We start from the raw sequence: 15,776 nt of genomic DNA on the forward strand, positions 1-15,776 counted from the left end.
AAAAACAATTTTCCTTGTTCTCAACAAAGAGGTTAAGATTATATAAAATACTATGAATCACCACTGTAAAGCAAAACAGTATAATTTAACATTTCTAGACTATCTAACCTGTCTTTGCATAAGAGTTAACTTACCTGGTGTCTCAAGTCTTTTTCTGATTGCATTTGTAACTACATCATATAGAACAACAGAAAGCATTTGTTTTTGTTTTTTATTAGGGACAGGGTGATTGAGTCCCAACTTTCAGCCACACAGTCCACTCCAAAACCAGAATATAGCCCTGGTTTACAATTTGTACATTGCTTAATCGAAAGTGCACTTTTTTCAAACCCAGTATGGAATAAACATTATTAATGTTAAGGGAAGGGGCTGGGATGAAACACAAACTAGTGTCACTCTAAATTCTATGTGAACATTAGCGTGACATACCATTAGACTACATTTGTCTCAAGTCTTTATGTAGTTTCTGTCTGCCTGCTAACGGCAGAACTACCAAACACTCGGGGAGCTCTTACTGTGATCAGTGCATTGTTGTTTATATGACTATCATATGACAACTACATATTTTGTTTCCAGTTTATGGCATCAGTCTGACAATCCCAAGCAAACATTATCACCCTTTTGTGTCAAATTCAACAGTCTCCCCAAATAACATACAAGAATCCATGTCCAAATAAGGGACCAGTTAGCAAAATATCTAAAAATGAGAGCGTCAAAGAAAAGTTAATATAACATTTATAATTACACATAAATAAAATCAAGAAATAAATGAACCCAAATAAAAGCAACTCTTCCCCACAACTACTAGATCATAAGCCAATTTAAAAAATAAAATATACAGTTAATTCAGCTCAAAGAAACCATGATGTCACATCTACAGACACTCTTACGTCGCATGTGTAATTTACATCATGGCACCATATGTCAATTTATTTGAACATATAGTTAAGTCTACTTAAGACACGCAACGTCAGTAGGCTAACCGACCGGGAAAAAGCTTCAAACCTCTTTAAAGACACTGTGATGTTGGTTTAACAGACCTTTTTACATGCTTTATAACAATGTCAAGAGTTGTTAATGCATGCACTGATACCAAGTAGACTTTACATGACGTATGGATTAATATTCAGCAGCACTGTCAATTGTGACCCCTCACAGATTAAAGCACATTCTTATCCAACAAACAATCAAATAAAACCAGTGTCATTTACACAGGAAAAGCTCTGAAATAAAAAATACCTTTGTCATTCTCTATTAACCAGTCACTTAAATCTGAACTATTCGGTAGGGATTAAATTACGTCAGAAAAACATGATGTGCATTTCTGTTTGAACTCCTTAAAATGTCTTGTACTTTGCTAATATGAACTTGCACATGGGCATCTTGCTGGATGTCTGTATACAAATGTGCCAAAAACACAGGGTGACATATACTAGCTAGCTCAGAAAAGCGCTCATTCTCCAAACCGATTTAAAGACAAGAAAAGAGTTGATCTCAGAATTACTTTAACAAAACCAATCTAACTATTGCCAAGTATCAGTAAGAAACCCTGCACTTCACCCTACATCTGTGCTTTACTTTCCATTCAGATCTATGTCCAGTTAAACATTATCCATTAGCAGGGGTAGAGAAAAAGACAATAGAGATATAGGGATGAGTTACTGACATTTCGCAAAATAAATGCTATTCAATCTGCCTAATAATGGAGTGTACAGCCATAGTTGAGCAAGTATGTTTGAATTTTCCAACTTATCTATTGCAAACGGATCACTGAACTGAACGAGTCAGCATTATTCATGGACAATCTGACAAGGAAACAGTGTAAATGAAATACGAGTGAAAATGTGTGCAGCTTTTGGTATCAATACAACAACCATCTATGGATTCTAACATATATTTAGAATAACATAAAGCCCTTTCTGTGTCCATCCGTCACTCTCTACATTTGGCGCACCGTGAAGTGTGCACTATATGACACAACCAAATCCAAACTTCACACTCACTTCCAGTCCAGTGTCTGGCAGAATGTTTTACATTCAAGGAATACTGAAAGAGCATTCTTAGGCCAAGCCACATCTTTAAAACGGATTCCCACAATCCTCTCTGCAGAGCATCTATTACTCTACAGTACTGCATTCGAAACAAAAAGCCCTAGAAAACATCACTTGAAGCTCTAGCAACATTAAAATCCCCTTCTTGATCATCAAAACCCAACTGATGCGGAGCAGCTTAGCATTGCTCAGTTATAATTTGTTCTGCAACACAACTAGCGGCTTGGTATGGATAGCATGCGTGTCATGTTTGACAATGCAGAAGTGAGTTTTCTCTGTAGGATGAGGAAAACCATAGTTCGAGGTTTTTGATTAAACAATTCAACCTGCAACAATGAATGACGATACATAATGTGATGCAGAGAATTGAATCCTATCATAAGCTGCCTCAATCAAAATGATCCTTGTTACTTGTGGTGGGAAAAAATAAGTCTGTACAGTGTCCATTCTCAGGCCATCAAAGACACGTGTAGCTCATTTCACAACTGTGTATATTAGCGTTTGTGTGTGCTGAGCAACACAAAGCAGGCGAGTGAGACGATGGCAAACCAGATGGCGATTACATCTGTCTGGTGGTTACTGTGCTGTGTCCAGGTCACTCTGGCATCAACTGCTCCTGTCTGGGGCCTGACTGATGCTCTGGTGCAAAGCTCCATTGATAAGCCTGGATGAAAAGGGACTTGACTGAGAGGGGATGGAGAAGGGAGCTGAGGCGTGTCGACAAAGCCCAAGCCTCCCTGTCTGCGCGCTCCTGTCTCTCACAAATCACACCCTCCCATTCTGTCAGTCACTTTCACTGGCTCAGTCTCTAGACTGGTAGAAGAGTATGTACCCTGACTCAGAGTTTTTGGAGATGTCGGATGTCAGACCGTAGAATTCTTCGATTGCTTGGGCATCGATTTTCTGTGAGGGGAAAGTAAATACATTATTAGATATCATAGAAAATGTATTGAGAACCTAAAGCTGCAATACATTTTTCTAAGTAACAGTGAATATGTAAGGATTCTCATAATTTTTCTCAATTTCTTTGTGAGCTATAAGTCAGCTGTATTCATTAAATCTATTGAGGTGAAAAATGTGCTTATTTTTTGTACAAACCTCATGGATTTTTAGTGTTGTTACAGAATACACAAACTGACTAACTAGAGTATTTTTACGGTGGAAATTTTCTTTTAGCACTCAGCTGTCCTGTTTCTCTCTTTCCAGATGAGCAGTTGGAATGATATTATATAATGGAAATAACATATACACACCTCACTTTAACATGAAACTGAGCTTAGCACTGCTCCTGCCTTAATTTAACCTTCATGCTATTCAGAATACACCACCACAGTCCTTAAGAGTTAAAACTGACTGCTGCAAGGCTTTCCAGAGCTATGTCATGTTTATAGTAAAAGCACTGGAACGTTTGCATTCATAGCATCTGAACTTGTGTGTAAATATTTGTCTGTGTAGCAGAGCAGCGGACATTACATCTATGTGCCAACATCTTCATTCTATAAATGTAGAGGCGTTGCTGGTGATGTCTCAATGCAGATGCCTACTTAATTATTAACAGTAGGGATGCACAGATATGTACATTTTGGCCGATAACAGATATATTGTCCGATATACAGTATCTAAATAATATAACGTTTTCTGAGACTGAAAATGATTTTCCCCCCTGAAAATCACGTACCAAGCCTACTTTACACTATTTAAAGATCCTTGAACTTTTAAACTTTTCGGGATATTATTTAATAAACAAATGAAATATGTTCTTCCAGAGCAACCCAGAAAGGTATTCTCAATAGCCACAAGTCTAACAGGTCTAAAGACAGAAAGCATTCAGACAACAGTCGGCTTCAAACAATATGCTTTTGTTCCTATAATTTACATTCATAAATATCTACATACTACATAAACAATGTTTTGCTAATAGCAGTAAGTGAATGATCATGACAAAGACAGTACTGTTCTGGATTTTAACTGTGAGCAGCGTGCAGATGAAGTGGTTCAACCAGAGGATATTATTAATAATTTATCGGCTATAATATATCGGCCTAAATTTTATTATCAGCCGATACCGATAACATTAAAAACGCCCATTTATCAGCCAATACCAATATGGCCGATGATTTTATCGTGCATCTCTAATTAACAGGTATGCTTTTAAACCAATATGTTAAAACAAATGGCAGACTAAACAACCAGGTGCTTTGACCTCATAAGGAAATAATGGAAAGATGGTGTTGGGTATATAATACGAGCAGCATCCTTAAGAGCCATTTTTGTTGAAGCATTCTGTTAATATCAACAAGACAAACTCCTATTCCAGACTACACTTTCTAAAACCTATTAAAATCCAATTGAAATGGCCAAATTAATGCAGGATTCTTGGTCTCAGCAATTCTTCAGCATTTCCAGAAAAGTTCACATCATTCAAAGAAACTCAAGGTATTTGGGTCAATGTGAAGATGATTCCAGACAGGCACTTGAGGCAGCTGTGGAAGCTCAAAATCACATGACAGGCAGGGCTGATAGATGTGCTACTGTAGAGTGCTTGACATTCACACACGCACACCATTCTTAAAAATGATGGGCCACTAGACGCCAACCAAATTTAAAAGTGCATGTATTACAACCACTTTTTGGAACAAAACAATTTTGTTTGCTGAACTGAAACTGGTGTTTAGAGCCTAGGGTATTTTTTAGACAGTTCTTGGTTTTCTCATAATAGAAAACAAAAACAGAAAAAGGATTTTCCAGGTTAAAAACAGCTCTACTGCAAACTGACATTTTTTTGTAAGACAAACAAGAAAAATGTGTACATCAATTATAAACGACAACTGTCAACCGAATAATGTCTGAAAAAAAGTTATTTTGAGGTGTGACTGTTTAAGATGTTTTTACATGAAATTTACATCACAAGCCTTGCATAGCACAGACAACCAGAGTGTGCATCATACATCAAGTATACATTATAAGCATGGTCATACTATTGGAACAGAGTGATGGTAGCGTATCTTAAATGTTTATTTACTCATAGCAAATAAAATTCTGACCCACCTCTACAATGTCATCATCAAACAGAAGCCAGAAGCCATGACTCTTCACTATAGTGATATAATGACCTCGATTTGGACCACTAGAAAGGGGAAATAAGAAAAACATGATGCACTGTAACAAAGAATGTATGAATACAACCCAATACACTCTAAACAAAAGAGGAGATTCCCCAGGGATAGATCTGTAGTAGTCTGGACTAAAGAGCCATAATGTGAAAAGCATATTTGTTTAGTTTAATTTCTTGTACTCTAAGACCAAACTTTTTCTCTTGTCTTGTAAAAGAGCCACAGTGTTTTAAACATTAGGCTGTGCTCTTCAGTTAATGTAAAACCCTCCATCAAGAACATAAACAGTGAAAGCATCTGTTACACTGACTAAGGCCCTGTCTGTATCATGTCAAAAGAAAAACCCCCACCTTCCACAGTGAACTACCACTGCCACCAGGTCGTACAATCGGTCGGGGTTGGTGGCATCCCCGGACGTGTTAAAGAGCCTCAGCTCCAGAGGGAAGACCACACGGTAGGAGAGCTTGGTGTAGCGATGAAGCTGGTCCATATACTTAAAGCGCTTTAAGTGCAGGGCAAGGATCATGGGTAATTTTTTTACCCGCATCCTGTATAAAAGAAAAAAAGACTGACGTGATTAATCATGATCTAAAATTCCACCTGCAGTCTCAGAATGCTCTTTATTTGCCAGCTTCAGTTACTGTAAAATGCTCCAGGAGAAAACTGCTTCTTCGGTGCACAGAACCCACACACTAATGCAATGAAGAACAATAAATGCATTCAGGGTAGAAGAAATGCTACACAGAGAGGTAAGGGGACCGTTTGGCTCGGTCAGGCTCAATCTGGTTACGTTGAGCAAAACAACACAGCAAATGGGCCTCAGCTATAAAACACCTGCGAGTCCTTTCATCCAACTGCGAGTCTGTATGCAACAACATACCTTTTCTGAGCCTCCTGTTTACTTCTGCATTGTTCACAGTAGTACTTGTATTCACTACATAAGGTCTCTGTGTTGCTAAAACCCCTAAAAATGCAAAAAGATTATGTAATTTCCAATATCACTAATGAACATCATAGAATTACTACCAACCGAATGGTGTAATACTGATAATGCTGTTACGTGTGTGGTCAAGGCTTTACCTAAGACAGTGCGTGATGGAGGTATTCTGCTCCACGTCCACTGAGAGGTCTAAGAAGTCCTCGTCTTTACTGCTTACCTGCAGGCAAAACAGAAACAAACATTACTACAACACCCAGTTGTTGGGTAGGCTTTTGCTCTCTCCCAGTTGCTTTTCATATCCATTCTTTTTGTATCAGCCAAAACATACCCACATATTCCACAATCCAAATATGTAACAGATTTCTCTGTTATACACCAATTAAAACTGCCCTCCCCTACAAATCCGTTTCCCACGTTCAGTCAAAGCCAAACAGCCTGGTTCCAATACGTCTCCATATCTTATTAAGAGTCATTTGAGAACGCCTGTGACTCAGTTCACCTCTGACTCACCGCTTCACAAGTAAGGCACCGTGTCTCATTGGTCAGCGTGCCTTGGAAGATCTCATGCACCCAGGTCTGCTGGGTCTTTTCCTCCTTTTCACCCTCTCCAGTGCTGCTTCCGCTTCCACCTCCGCCATTCTGTACTACCTTGCCGTTCTGTTGTCTTTCCTGGCTCTTTTCCTCTTGCAGCAGGTCTGCGATGGTGTTGAGCAAGTAGTTGAGGAACTCGTGGGCATCCTGCTGCATATAGTTGTCGAACAATTCTGCAGAATAAAATATTTGTAGCGTTAGGTGGTTGATCGTTCCCTTTAGGTCTGGTGCATATACATTGTACTCGAACGTTGGATGATGATTCAATGACAGGTGCATTACTTTTATAAACTGGTTCTCTTCATATCTTAGTCATTGTTTGAATCATTTTATATTGTGTTTATAGCACATATTATTTCTTGCACAGACTGTAGCACCCAGACTCTTACCATTTTCCTTCCTCAGTCTGGAGATGAACTTCTTTGGTGGAATGACTCCTACTTTCTTCTTCTGCGTTGCAATGCTGTTGAACAGGTCAGCCAGGCAGGTGAGCAGGCTCTCTTTACGACGTGGCTGGATCTTATATGCCAGCACTTTCTCCCGGAAGGGCCGGCAGAAGTACAGTGCCTGCAGCACTGAGTTACAATAGCAGGTGTTGCCAAACTAAGTGACCGTATTGGACAAAGAACAGATCAGAGCGTGATAAAGTAGAAGAAGGATATGCACTAACATACATGCACCTGTGAGCAAGTAAGACCTGCAATTAATGGTTCAGAGATCAGAATACTTTGACGTATGAAAAGGTTCTATAAATGTTGTTGCCTTTCATACACGCTTGCCAAATTTGCCATTAGGGTGCAGTGCATTGCAAAGATTCCAAATGCTTTAAAACGTGAAAGTGATGTGGCAAAGTCATCTTCTATTTATAGCGCAATCATTGACATAGAGAACAACATAAACTTACATTAACCAATCCGAAGTAGTGATCATTAACAGGGAACTGTTCCGGTCCAATCTCCTTTTCCAAAGCAGAGGCATTGGCGCCCTACAGAGGACAGCAGTAAGATTTATTTTTTGCTCTCAACAATAAAACAACCCAAGTGGTCAGGAACACCCTAGACCTTTCTGAGACTAACAGGAACATCCTGTTTGTGGAGTGTGATGCTAGGCTGGCCATTTACAGGAAGCTGTTACCAGGCAAGTGGACCCACTAGGGTTCACCAGGGGGAATATGAATGGCAGAGCTGTTACAACAAGTATCTGTATATGACGCTACAGCTTGTGAGCTTTGAAATGCAGAATGGCCTCGGTTACACTATCTGAGAGGATGTAGCTCTGGATATATGTGTGTGTTTAATGTGTGTATATATAAGCCAGTTTTTGACAATCGTAAGACAATACGTATGAATATTAATTAAATTAGACAGCATTAGAGAGAAAATGATCAAGACATAAATACTATGCCTCATCTGGATAACTGATGGTACAGATTCACAGCTATCAGTATCCAATGGTAACTAAGGAAGTTCACACCTAAACAACGTTCACGTTGATATAAATATCAAAGGTCTCTCTATGAAAGAATAACTAGTAACCTAAAACTAAATAAACGCAATAACGTTTAAAATTAACAAAATGAGCACAATTTTACATAAACTTAATACAATGTACTGTTTAAGAATTTTTTATTTTACATTTAAAAGCACTTTTAGCACTACAAAGACACCGAGCAGATAAACAGCTTATAGTTGTGTGTTGTCAGACAACATTAAAAACGTAAAACACAACCGCAGCAGTGACACTGTCACGCATCACCTCATCTATATGACCCTTGTCCTGCCACCCCCGTAAAACTCAAATCGCTATAATACATATAGAACATTGTCTAGACAACTGATAATATAATATGCAAAACAAGGCTGAGATCCGCCCAGCTAATCAAACATGGACATTATGTGACGCTCGCTAATACGCTAGGCTACACATTTGACCCTTAACCAGAATAGTAAATTATCAAACATAAAAAGCTTAAAAGTCAGTTGAACAACCTCTCTAAACTTCTATCGCACAGACAGTAAGGTGTGCAAACTTTTTGTGGATGTGGTGCCATACCATGACACGGTTGTTTATCTGTTAGCTGTTGAGCTACCCCTGTTAGCAGGCTAATCCAAAAACAGGTTAGATAGTGGACGGGACAACGTTCTCTAATCCGAATAAAACTCACCATCGTACAAATCGAGGCGATCTTTCGGACTGTCATCAGTATTTCCATCCGTCTGCCGCCATATTGGACCGAACCCCTATTTTAAACTGTGACAGCCGCCCGGGCTGAAGTTCCGGTGAATCCTTCAGTCGGTCCAGCTCGAGGGAGTGTAGTCTCGCTCAGTGCGGCAGCTGCGCAATAGACGCAGGTCCAGCTCGGAACCTACTACAGCGACGGCTTAGCTCATGAATATTAAGGAAGTCACGGTGACGTTGCTTGGTAACCTTTCTGGAACGTCAAACACGTATGGTAATTAATATTCATAAAGCAATCCTTCAGCGTAGTAGGATTCGTATCTAACTGCCCTTATTCTACGATCTGCTTTTGGTACTGATTCTTTAACGACTGGAGAGTCATGTCCACGCTCCGGTCGCCCTATGTTGCTTTTGACCAATGTATATGCTTTGTAGATAGATCAGCTGGAGAGAGGAAAGGGACCTTAATAAACTCTTTGCAAAAGCGTTTTCGTACTATATTATCATTATGTACGGTGGCTTATGGTTCTTTGTATTTTAGGTAAAATAGCGATATCACTTTGTCTGTGTATACACGACAAAAAAAGGGTAAAATTATACAATTAAAATGTTAGAATCGAAATATTATGTATGTTAATATAATCGATTGAGAGCATTTTCAGATGTGTAGCGGTTTCATAAAAATAATTATTTGAAAGGAAATGCGGGTCAAAGTGTAGCAAAATGTACTGTCATGTATAGTCTTTACTGATGAGGTTGTCCCCATAAAAGTTATTATAATTACTTGATACAAGTTACGCCATATATAAGATATGTAAATGAGGTGTGTCGCACTGGTTTATTCACGCCCCTTTTGAGCTTGCGCCGTTGCTTTTCACAAAAGTCGCAGAGTCGAGTTCTGTGGAAAGCTGTCCGATGACCAGGATCAAGGACTGTTGGTTATAAATTGTTCACAGATTAGGCTACTCCATAACGAGGTGTTATGCAGAAGACGTAACATTCATGCCTTGTCGAAGTGTTTGCAACGTTTGCTGGTATTCTATTCAAACAGTCTATCAGGACGAAGATCACAGATGTCTAGTTACGATCACAGAAGACTTGCTTTATGAAGAGGACAGCTAACGTTTGGAGCGGATGAAAGAAAAGGACATGCATTTCCAGACAGCCTAATAAGAATTACAGCTTTCTAAATGCGTCTTATCGAGCAACCAAGAACAATGAGCAGTGGTTCTAGCAACTTTCTGCTAGTCCCTATACCGGAGTACCCTGCACTGGACTGCGTACCAAATAAACAAGTTAAAATAGTCGTTCTTGGTGCAAACAATGTTGGAAAAACGGGTAAATGTATACGATTATGTCTATTTTAATATTTTTACATTTGAAGTCGGTAGTAATTAACATGACATCATTCATTCATTCATTCTAACAATATACAATCGTAAATAAATTTAACATACTGTAAAGCCATGTATATGTGTAATGTAAAATATCCTTTTTGAAATGATACAAATATTAAAATGCTAGTGCGACATAGAGACTATTTGCAGTGTTGGGTGTAACTAGTTACTAAGTTACCTTGAAAAGTAAATTATGGAATTACCGTAATTTAATTACAGTTACTTCTGATGTAATTAAACTAAATACTTACTGTGCACTATATGTGTGTGGAATAGTGGAATTGACATCAAAATTCAAAGTCTAACTTTAAAATCCATGCTTTAATGTATAATTCTCACATTTGTTATACTACTTTATGTAGTTTTATAATATTTATTTGAATCTATTAAAAGAGCCGTTTCATGTCTATCCTTGAATCACTTAACTAATCAAGGTTGATAGGATATAGAAAGTAATTAGTAATAAGTAATTAAATACTTTTTGGAGAGAGTAGCCTAATTTGTACAGTAATCTAATTACACTATTGAATATGTAATTAGTAACTAGTAATTAATTACTTCTCAGAGTAACTTAACCCAAGACGGACTATTTGTGCAAAAGCTATGAGAGACTTTGCTCATTATGCCAATATCTTTTTTTATTTGCCTTTAATTTTCAGCTCTGATTGTAAGATTTCTTACAAAGAGATTCATAGGAGACTATGAAGCCAACACAGGTAAAGGTCTTTTAAGGAGACAATACTGGTTTATTGAGAGCTATGCATACTATCTGAATATAATATCTGTTGAAATCCAATTTCTAGGTGCCTTGTATTCAAGGAAGATTAATTTGGATGGGGAGCAAGTTTCCTTACAAGTGCAGGACACTCCGTGTGTCTCACTGCAGGTACCTCCCATTCACTTTATCAGCTAAACTTTCATCAAAAGCAGCATGTCCATGCTCATTTAGATCACTAAGCCATTGCCTGTGGGATTCCTACATGTTTTAGATGAACTGTGGGGAATATTAGTTCTAACATTTGGCCTGTAAACAAAGTATGCAGGGCAGAAGATAAAGAGGGCGTGTTCAGCCATAAGCTCATTAGTCTGACTCATGCGTACTAAAGAAAAGGGCCAACAGTCTCTTCAACTCAATTAATCGGATCCTGGCTGAAGCACAGTGGTTAGTTTAATAAGATATTTTGATCAATATTATAGTTATGATTTGCAGTAATGATTAAATAAAACTGCATGATCTATACTTTCTTTCAAACATAATCAAATTATATTACAAAACAAACATTCTTCACTTTTCCAGGATGATGCAGAGGGTCTGTATTGTCAGGAGCAGATCAACCGCTCTATTTACTGGGCCGATGGTTATGTGCTCGTCTTCTCCATCACTGACCTCAACAGCTACCGCACCATCCAGCCGTTATACCAACACGTGCGTCGTATCCACCCCAGTGGCAACATCCCTGTCATCATTGTGGGAAACAAATGCGACCTGCTGCGTGCTCGACAGGTCCCGGCTCACGAGGGTAAGGCGCTGGCTGATGAATTGGGAGGACCCTACTTCGAGGCTTCGGCCAGCGAGAACCACGAGAGCGTTCAAGATGCTTTTCTGCACCTGTGTCAGGAGGTGAGCCGGGCGCTGGGAGGAGGAAATGGGGAGAAGAGAAAAGGAGGATTACACCTTGCCAGGCCAAAGAGCCCAAACATGCAAGAGTTAAAGAGAAGATTTCGTCAAGTGCTGTCTTCCAGGGTGAAGTCGACTACTGCACTATGAATTACAGTTTTGTGACAAATATGGCGGCAGAGGACTTGGAAAAAATTATAAGAACATTGTGTTGCACAAGCATTTTGAGAAACACAAGGGAAAACATTGAACCTAGCCAGCTGCAAGGACTCATACAAGATGAATTACTTTACTTTATAATGAATCAAGTCTGCGTGAATTAGAACTTGAAGATGTAATAGTCCTGCTTTTGGTGTCAGCCCACTTTATCAGTTAAATGTGAAGCAAGAGTTTGTCTTTAACCAAAGCAGATTATATTATAGTAAAAGTAACAAAATTAAACAAAGGTACTGTACTGTAAGCAGTCAATTATCATACTTAAATGTCTAAAATGTTCTTCCAGTAAAGTCCCACCATTTCTTGACGGTGAGAGACATTATTCAGCTTGTATGTTAATCATATTGAAGGAAGAGAATCGCGACTTGTGGTTCCCATGACATTTGACTTACTTATGCTGTGTCAAACAGCTTGGTTTTACTGTGAAGGTTTGTAGTGTGTCCTTCGTTTGTCCCGTCCAGATGTCCCATTCGCCCACTCAAATAGACGTTTGTTTATCTTGCAGCTTAGATGAAGTTGCATTCCTCTGAAGCAGGTCTAGGGATTCTTGAACTGAACCATGGGCCTGCACTCAGTGAGCATTGACCTCTGACCTTTTTTGTTTAATATGTAACCTTTCTTTAACAACGGCCTAATGAAAAACAGATTGAATAGAAATATGACCAGCTTTCTCCACTATTAAACAGTGAGAGTATATGTTATTGTCAACTTTTATATACTTTGACAAAGTAAAAAATATGTTTGTGGTAACAGTGTATATACGTTGTGCTGTTTTTTTCTTTTTTAATGAGTCTGACTATTATGTTTTCTCTGTAATTCTCCCTGTTTCCTTTATAAACCCTCAACCTTTTTTTCAATTTGAAAGATTTTCTTGTGTCAACTGAAATGTCCACATAACATTCTCAAATGTTACACCAGAAAATGTTAACTAGAATGACTCAACTCTCTAAACTTCTTGGCCCAATGCCGGTTTTAAACGTTTCGAAAACTATTATTTAAAACTGTTGTTAAGTATTAGTTTTCCCCGTCACACCTAATTGTGCAAATATAAATCAGCTGTTGGTGTCTCTGAGAACTAACTGTTCCACATTTATTGTACTTTTTTTGCAAAAAATGTGTAGTTTTATAGTTCCGTTGTATGTTATGGGAAAGGGGTGATTTGGACCTTGGACATGCTTTGCATGCATTTAATAGAAAAACGAATCTAGTTATTTTTATGTGGTAATATTTAGTGTTAGAGGAAAGACATAAAGGAGGTTTAAGTGAAAAATGTCACATAATGTGTTTATTTTAATAAGAGTATGAATAGAGAGAGATTCAGAATCTCTGATTCTTCAGTAAGAAGGATTCAAATGTGAATCAGTGGCTTCTACGCAACGCAGCTTTACTAAACCATCTCTCTGACATTATGATTATTAATGACTTCCTGCTAAAATAAAAAAGACAGCAAAGCTGATGTTATCAGGCCACTTATGAGGAGTATGTGTTGGTGTTTCTCTTCAAAAATACGGTTCATTTGGGAAAGCTGATCAAGCTTGACTTCTCACTAGAGAATTATTTTTCTCTTCTGAGTTCATTACGTTATCACAGCCACAGGAAGCATAGGACAAATCCCATAGGAAGACTGGGGGTGGAACAAGGGAATGAGAAAGACAGGATGAAAAAATGATGGAAGGAAGTGGGCAGGGAATTTGAGAGAGAGTAAGGAATAAAAAGGGAAACCTATACAGTTTACATTACAATGTTATTACAGACCTTGCTTAAAATCCAAGAATCAGTTTACCTAATAGACAGTCTCTGCTTCATCCACCAAAAGGTATTTTACTATTTTATACTTCCTATGTAATTGGAGATGTTTTTGTATATTTTACGTGTAAAGGCTGCTTTTTCATTGTGGTATAACAAATAAGTCTCCAGCTCTTGTAGGGAACTGAAAATGAAATGGCTCCCACATTGCAGATCACCAGTCATGGTGTCGTCTGTTGGCTTTCTTCAGATGTGAACCATCTGGATGTAGACCAGATTCCTTATTTCCAGGGGTCTGGATTTTCATCAGTTCACACAAGGTATTTATGGGTTACGCTTCAAGATGTGTCAACTATGAAAAACAGTAATCTCTAAATAGCAGCCCAGCAAACCTAGAATTTGTGACATATTAGCCCGGTTTCACAGACAAGGCTTAAGGCTAGTCCCAGACTAAAATTAATGTTTTAATATTTAGTTTGAGACTCCACATTTTTTTACTTTGTGCTAGCTATAAATATATATAGCCTATATACAGGTACATACATACATACACAGTAAAATCACCAGTGTTAAAAAAAGTCAAATTAACACTCACATTGTATATATAATCCACACTCTCAAAGTGTGGATAATATATACACTGTGAGAGTTAATTTGACTTTTTTAACACTGATGATTTTGCTGTACATACACATGGGACGTCCCTATATATAAAGTATCTCACAGACGTGAGTACGCCCCTCACATTTTTGTAAATATTTTATTATATCTTTTCATGTGACAACACTGAAGATATGACACTTTGCTACAATGTAAAGTAGTGAGTGTACAGCTTGTGTAACAGTGTAAATATGCTGTCCCCTCAAAATAACTCAACACACAGCCATTAATGTCTAAACCGCTAGCAACAAAAGTGAGTACACCCCTAAGTGAAAATATCCAAACTGGGCCCAATTAGCCATTTCCCCTTCCCGGTGTCATGTGATTCTTTAGTGTTACAAGGTCTCAGGTGTGAATGGGGAGCAGGTGTGTTAAATTTGGTGTTATCGCTCTCACTCTTTCATACTGGTCACTGGAAGTTCAACATGGCACCTCATGGCAAAGAACTCTCTGAGGATCTGAAAAAAAGAATTGTTGCTCTACATAAAGATGGCCTAGGCTATAAACTGAGAAACTGAGCTGCAACACAGTAGGCCAAGACCATACAGCGGTTTAACAGGACAGGTTCCACTCAGAACAGGCCTCGCCATGGTCGACCAAAGAAGTTGAGTGCACGTGCTCAGCGTCATATCCAGAGGTTGTCTTTGGGATATAGACGCATGAGTGCTGCCAGTGTTGCTGCAGAGGTTGAAGGGGTGAGGGGTCAGCCTGCCAGTGCTCAGACCATATGCCGCACACTGCATCAAATTGGTCTGCATGGCTGTCATCCCAGAAGGAAACCTCTTCTAAAGATGATGCACAAGAAAGTCCGCAAACAGTTTGCTGAAGACAAGCAGACTAAGGACATGGATGACTGGAACCATGACCTGTGGTCTGATGAGACCAAGATAAACTTATTTGGTTCAGATGGTGTCAAGCGTGTGTGGCGGCAACCAGGTGAGGAGTACAAAGACAAGTGTGTCTTGCCTACAGTCGAGCATGGTGGTGGGAGTGTCATGGTCTGGGGCTGCATGAGTGCTGCCGGCACTGGGGAGCTACAGTTCATTGAGGGAACCATGAATGCCAACATGTACTGTGACATACTGAAGCAGAGCATGATCCCCTCCCTTCGGAGACTGGGCAGCAGGGCAGTATTCCAACATGATAACGACCCCAAAAGAAGCCGAGGGTAAAGGTGATGGACTGGCCAAGCATATCTCCAGACCTAAACCCTATTGAGCATCTGTGGGAGGCATCCTCAAATGGAAGGTGGAGGAGTGCAAGGTC

At 39.0% G+C, this 15,776-nt stretch overlaps 2 protein-coding genes across 2 annotated transcripts; one reads left to right on the forward strand and one right to left on the reverse strand.

The window, feature by feature from the left end:
- Positions 1–37: 37 nt before the first annotated feature.
- On the reverse strand, positions 38–9,008 carry usp12b (ubiquitin specific peptidase 12b). The gene is made up of 9 exons (XM_057342306.1): positions 8,860–9,008; positions 7,600–7,680; positions 7,085–7,298; positions 6,615–6,868; positions 6,245–6,321; positions 6,045–6,128; positions 5,515–5,712; positions 5,100–5,178; positions 38–2,954 (listed from the first exon to the last, which is right to left on the reverse strand). The coding sequence occupies exons 1-9, from the start codon at positions 8,905–8,907 to the stop codon at positions 2,853–2,855; spliced, it is 1,137 nt and encodes a 378-aa protein (XP_057198289.1). The 5' UTR covers positions 8,908–9,008; the 3' UTR covers positions 38–2,852.
- A 753-nt stretch (positions 9,009–9,761) lies between these two features.
- rasl11a (RAS-like, family 11, member A) lies at positions 9,762–13,537 on the forward strand. The gene is made up of 4 exons (XM_057338956.1): positions 9,762–10,211; positions 10,930–10,986; positions 11,074–11,156; positions 11,568–13,537. Exons 1-4 carry the CDS (start codon positions 10,064–10,066, stop codon positions 12,036–12,038), a joined length of 759 nt encoding a protein of 252 aa, XP_057194939.1. The 5' UTR covers positions 9,762–10,063; the 3' UTR covers positions 12,039–13,537.
- Positions 13,538–15,776: the final 2,239 nt, after the last annotated feature.

The sequence above is a fragment of the Triplophysa rosa genome, linkage group LG1, assembly GCF_024868665.1.
Source record: "Triplophysa rosa linkage group LG1, Trosa_1v2, whole genome shotgun sequence".
NCBI classification, from domain to species: domain Eukaryota; kingdom Metazoa; phylum Chordata; class Actinopteri; order Cypriniformes; family Nemacheilidae; genus Triplophysa; species Triplophysa rosa.